Genomic DNA, 5,596 nt, shown 5'->3' with positions numbered 1-5,596 from the left:
AAAACTCAAAACACAAAACACAAAACAGAAACACAAAGAGAACACGTCATTACTTTTTCAATGTTAACTTATTAATAAACACTTCTTTTGTTGTAAGACCCCTTCCTCTGTATCTTTGCATTTCTCTACCATTAGAATCTTTCCTAGTTTTTTGAAGCTCATTTATGACCATATATAATTCGAATAAAATAATTTTGAGTGTAAATTCACAACTTTTCTTCACTTTTAACCAAACATGATCACTTTTTATAAATTTTCAATAAATATGCTCCCACTTTTGGGTTATCTGTTCATGTTTAATATAGTAATGCTATTTATAATTATGCTTAATGGACAACGTTAGATACTTAAGATGTACATCTTTCACTAACAAAATCGCTATTGAAGAAAATGGGTCTTTAATTTAATTTGAAAAAATAATTTCTAAACACAATAAAAACACTTTAAATGAAATATTTAATAAGTTTGATTAATGGAACATATATTAAGGGGCTGTTTGGGCCGGATTTTTTCACCAAAAAAATTGATTTTTTGACCGTTATTTTACTATTCCAGCCGTCATATTTGATTTCTTCTTTCACAGGTGGACCCCACTTTTCTCCTAACAGTCAAAAAATCAATTCTCAAAATTACTCCCAAACAGGCTCCTAATAAGTAACTTTAGTTTTCTTTAAAAGCACTTTTAATAGATCAAGATATTTTTAAAAAAATTATTGAACACATGATAAAAAGCAACTTAGGAATCATTTGACATGATTTTTATTTTTACTTCTTATTCTGTAGAAGAGTTTTTCAAGGAAGCTATTATCATTTTTGTTCAAAAACTAATTTTTAAAAGAGTTTTATATTTCGAAAATGAAGTCACATAGGACCAACTCCCTCTAAAAGATCTTCTAACTAAAACAAACACTTACATAAAATTAATTAAACTAGTTCAAAAATAATTTTTGAATCTCAAAAATTCTTTTCGACTTTTCAAAAGTTATACCATACGAATCCTTATTAATCTCATAAATAATTTTTTACTTTTTAAAATTACTATCAAACATGTTAAGAAAAGAGTTTAAATAAAATCTAATATTGCCTACGTATCCTTTCGGCTAACTTCTTGAGTTGGAGACAAGTGGAGTCGAACTATATAGGCTGACGATAGATAACGAGCTCGGCTCGGGCTCGTGACGAGCCGAGCTCGAGCTCGGCTCGGCCCACGAGCTTGTGACCGAGCCCACGAGCCACTCGTGAGCTCGTGTTTTTTTTTTATTTTTTTTTTGCACCTTTTTTTTTAAATTCAATTTTTTCGACTAGCCTAGCTCGGCGCGAACTCATCATTTGACGAGCCCGAACTGTCCACGAGCCTAATTTTTATGAGCTGAGCAGCCGGATCTACGAGCCGCTCGGCCCGTTTGACATCCTAAGTGAATAGACAATAACTTGGGGGGGAGAGAGAGAGAGAGAGAGAGAGAATTTGAAGTCGGCTATGAAGTTTGACCAATGCCAAACTTTCTAAGCAACAACTGCAATTCAATTTCAGTTTGTTGAATGCTACATCTGTATCATAGTTTAGTCTTTGAATTTCCTTTGGTTGAAATATGTTGAAATCAACGCCTTCATTTCCACTCTTATCTAATTATCCTTTCATAATTTTTTCTTTGCGAAGTGCGATTCCACTTGTAAATTTTAACACGCATACATGTTCCTTGATTACAACGCATTTTCTGTTTTCCCACATGAATTTTGACTAGTTTTTTCTCTACACATTTTCTGCAATTAATTCCCAGTTCAATTTTATTTATTTATTTTTTTCTGTACCCTTTTATCTCTGTTTTTTGCTTTCTATTTTCCATCCAATCATTTCGATTTTCTGTATTTTTATCTCTTTTTTTGTACCCCCGTTTCTGTCCACCTTTCAGCAGAATTTATTTGTTCAATTTCAAAAGCTTGTGCAGAAAAAAAATTTTGTGGGCTTAAAGGACTTTGTATTTTTTTTATTGTTTTTTGAAAAATGATGAAGTGTTTTACGATATTCAAAGACAAGTCGAAATCCAAGAAACGGAGATCGGCGCCGGAATTGACTAATCACAGAAAATCAGATAATTTGGATTTAAGACGTGTATCTAAGTCCACTGATTCATATTCATCCCCTCGGAGTATAAAGGAAATGTACAAAGAAAGAGAGCAGAATTTGAGGGATTTTTCATTGTTTGAACTGAGGGAAGCAACTAATAATTTCAACAGGCTGCTGAAGATTGGAGAAGGTGGTTTTGGGAGTGTTTATAAAGGAACAATTATGCCTCCAAATGGGTTGGGGGATTCCATGGTGGTTGCCATTAAAAAACTCAATACACAAGGATTACAGGTATTTGTTTCGCGTTGATCTAAAATCTTGAGCCATTAAAGAGTCCATAAATCTACTAATTGAATCATTTTCTACATGTTGTGGGACATGCGCACAATTTTTATAAATGGGTAGCAAAATCCAGGCCTTTTTTATATTTTGCAGAGTTGAACCACTTCATTGAATGGTTTTGGTTAAAGACTGGACAGATTTATTCAGTTATATTTGTTCAATATGTGCTTTCTGAGCTTATTTCTTGAACCTCATCTATGCATAATTTTTATGAATGGATGATGGAGCAGGAGAAACTTTTGCTTGGTTTGGTACTATTTCGGACCTCCTCGTCAAAAGCTTAGAGATTAGGCGATTTTCTCCATTTAAATTGTATTTAACAGTTCTCATGTTGTGGGGTGATTGATTCCTATTTCACCTCATGTTTCTACACCACTGTTATTTCTTATGAAAGTGAGGGATTGGATTATCAATTTTCTGATAATTTTGAAGCTAAGTGCAAATGTATTATGTTTAGTGATGAAAGAGTTAATTTAGCTTAAATGTGGAATTAAACATGGTGAGATACTATGGAAATTGGAACTCAAGGCTTCAACATGATAGGGAATGATATTATTCATTCTGATATATTTTATGGCCCAATCTCATAAATGTGAAAATTCGGTTTTTATTTTTACTAAATCTGATATCTAAGAATGATTGTCGTATAAATAGCAACAAGCATTTTTTAGTTAAACAAAGACGATGTAACTGTAGAAGTACTATTTGAGATTTCGTTTAATGTAGTATTTAGCTAAAAAAGAAAGAGAAAGACTTACTGAGATGACAGAAAGGATGCATTTGCCAGGAAGTGCATCTCACTTATGATTAACCAAGATAAAAGTGGATTCTAATTCTTATGACAGGAATAGACGATATTAGCAATGCAAAATGTTGGTTTTGTTTAAATCATCATGTCCTGATTAGATACCTTTATCTTGCTGAGTTACTTTGTTTAGTCTTAAATATAGAACAATAATTTGACTTGCATGTATGACTTTCCACAATGGGTTCTCGAATTTCTTTTGAATTATCCTTAGAATGTCTTCCATGACAATTTATTTACTTTATTAGCCCAAAAACTTTGTTACCTCAGAATGATCTCCTTCCAATTTCACAAAAATATGTTTATAACCCTCGTTCATTAGTTACGAAATTAATATTTTTTTTATATTTCCTAAAATTTTATGTATTTTTTCGGGTTCTAAAAATATACATCTGAATTGTTTGTACATCATATAGGGCCATAAACAATGGGTTGCAGAGGTCCAATTCCTTGGAGCTCTGGATCATCCCAACCTCGTAAAGCTTTTGGGATACTGCGCTTTGGATGGAGAAAGAGGAATTCAACGCTTATTAGTTTACGAATACATGCCCAATAAGAGCTTGGAGGATCATCTTTTCAACCGGGCAATGCCAACAGTTCCTTGGAGCACAAGACTACATATTATTCTTGGGGCAGCTCAAGGAATGGCTTATCTACACGAGGGCGTGGAAGTTCAGGTACCTCTCTTTTGGTGTGGTCTCTTTTTTCAATGTAATTGTATAGAACTCTGTTTAACAATTCTTTGTCATGCATCAACAGCAAGAAATTCTTGAGCTTTTGAGAATATCATGAATAGTAACTTGAGGTACAAGTTGTTTAGCTATTTTTTCTTGTCCTCTATCAGCAGGTGATATATCGAGATTTCAAATCCTCAAACGTTCTTTTGGATAAGGATTTCAATCCCAAGCTTTCCGACTTTGGACTTGCAAGGGAAGGTCCAACTGGAGGCCAAACTCACGTGTCTACAGCAGTAAGTAGTGAAATGATTAAGTTGAGTTGAATGGGAATTTAGATACTGCGAAATCCATCTTGAACGCATTTATTCAAACAAGGATTTACTTGTCTGTGGCTGTTTGGTACACAGTTCACTTGATAAGTAGTTGTTTGAACTATTTCGCATTTTTTTTCCCAGCTAGATATCCAAAAATACCTATGCTAATACAAACCTACAGTGTGAAGAAAATTCATTTTTTATTTACGGCGATCTCTCTTTTTAATTAATTTGATCCAAATTCCTAATCCTTAGTTTTTGTTTAGTTTACCTAAACTCAGGAACTTCAACTGCAAAATCATACCCCAGACCTTAATCAATATGTATTTTTGCTCTTATAAGAACTGTTTTGTGGCTATTTCGGGTTCTCAGAGTATATTAGGCATTCTATGCATGTTTTCGGTCGCCTTAATGTTTCTATATTATATAAAGGATTATTTATGGTGCTGTTTTTCAGAGTGATACAGACTGAAGTTTAAGATCGCAAATCATAATTCCTTTTCATTTAATGTGAATATTTGTAGCAGCTGGTGCACATAGCTTTCACGTTAAGAGTAAATTAGCATCAGAAATTTTGTGTATTTGCTTGCATGTTTCTAATGTTATTTGCTTAACATTGTCCTCGTGATTGAGATGATGGCTTAGTCCCTAACATTTTAAACTTTATGGTGTTAGCCTATTGGGACACGTGGATATGCTGCCCCCGAATATGTCGAGACGGGTCGCCTTACAATCAAGAGCGATATATGGAGCTTCGGAGTTGTGCTTTACGAGATACTCACAGGAAGGCGGACTTTGGAAAGAAACCTCCCAACTGTGGAGCAGAAGCTTCTAGATTGGGTGAAACATTTCCCAGCTGATAGCAAGAGATTTAACATGATAATGGATCCCCGGCTCCAAAACCGATATTCCTTAACTGCGGCCAGGAGAATTGCCAAGTTGGCAGATAGCTGCTTAAACAAAAATGCGAAAGATCGGCCGGCTATGAGTGAAGTGGTCGAGATCTTGAAGCAAGCAATTCAAGATTCAGAATAACTTCAAATGTGAGAAGTCCTCAGTCATCTAGAACTAAACTGTCTGCCTCAGATAAACCATTTAGCAGAATAGAAGTTACCAATGCTGGTAGAGAGATGGCCCGTACTGTTCAGGCTTGAATGTAAAGGACAAAACGGTCATATTGTGCATATCTGAATATTTTCTTTCCTAGTCAATTCACTGTAACTCCTTGGAATCATTTTCGTTACTCCTGCATAGGATTAACCAATGCTAGTAGAGAGTTGGGGATATTTTTGTGCTTTCTATTTCATTCCTTCTGAAGAGCGAAGTTTCATAAAAGCAAGTACAAGAGTAAATCCTTATACCAAAAAAAAAAAAAGGGGGGGGGGGGGGGAAA

The 5,596-nt window shown here is 34.5% G+C and overlaps 1 protein-coding gene across 2 annotated transcripts; it reads left to right on the top strand.

Moving 5' to 3' along the window:
- The first annotated feature begins 1,451 nt into the window (after window positions 1–1,451).
- On the top strand, window positions 1,452–5,502 carry LOC111377749 (probable serine/threonine-protein kinase PBL19). Of its 2 annotated transcripts, none has more exons than XM_023000873.1 (4): window positions 1,452–2,356; window positions 3,629–3,889; window positions 4,060–4,182; window positions 4,879–5,502. In XM_023000873.1, exons 1-4 carry the CDS (start codon window positions 2,003–2,005, stop codon window positions 5,236–5,238), a joined length of 1,098 nt encoding a protein of 365 aa, XP_022856641.1. In that variant the 5' UTR covers window positions 1,452–2,002; the 3' UTR covers window positions 5,239–5,502. The 2 variants fall into 2 exon arrangements, with proteins under 2 accessions (XP_022856641.1, XP_022856640.1); XM_023000872.1 differs by having other exon boundaries at window positions 1,453–2,356; window positions 4,057–4,182.
- The last annotated feature ends 94 nt before the right edge of the window (window positions 5,503–5,596 follow it).

This window comes from Olea europaea, unplaced genomic scaffold (genome assembly GCF_002742605.1).
Source record: "Olea europaea var. sylvestris unplaced genomic scaffold, O_europaea_v1 scaffold1714, whole genome shotgun sequence".
Classification (NCBI taxonomy): Eukaryota; Viridiplantae; Streptophyta; class Magnoliopsida; order Lamiales; family Oleaceae; genus Olea; species Olea europaea.
The sequence above is the reverse complement of the archived record's forward strand: the minus strand, read 5'-3'. Positions and strand labels throughout refer to the sequence as shown.

Excerpts from the sequence above, each read along its gene's own strand:
- LOC111377749 (XM_023000872.1), top strand. The coding sequence starts at position 2,003 with ATGATGAAGTGTTTTACGATATTCAAAGACAAGTCGAAATCCAAGAAA. Across the intron at positions 2,357-3,628 it reads TCAATACACAAGGATTACAG|GGCCATAAACAATGGGTTGC; the intron begins GTATTTGTTTCG and ends TACATCATATAG. Across the intron at positions 4,183-4,878 it reads AAACTCACGTGTCTACAGCA|CCTATTGGGACACGTGGATA; the intron begins GTAAGTAGTGAA and ends TTATGGTGTTAG.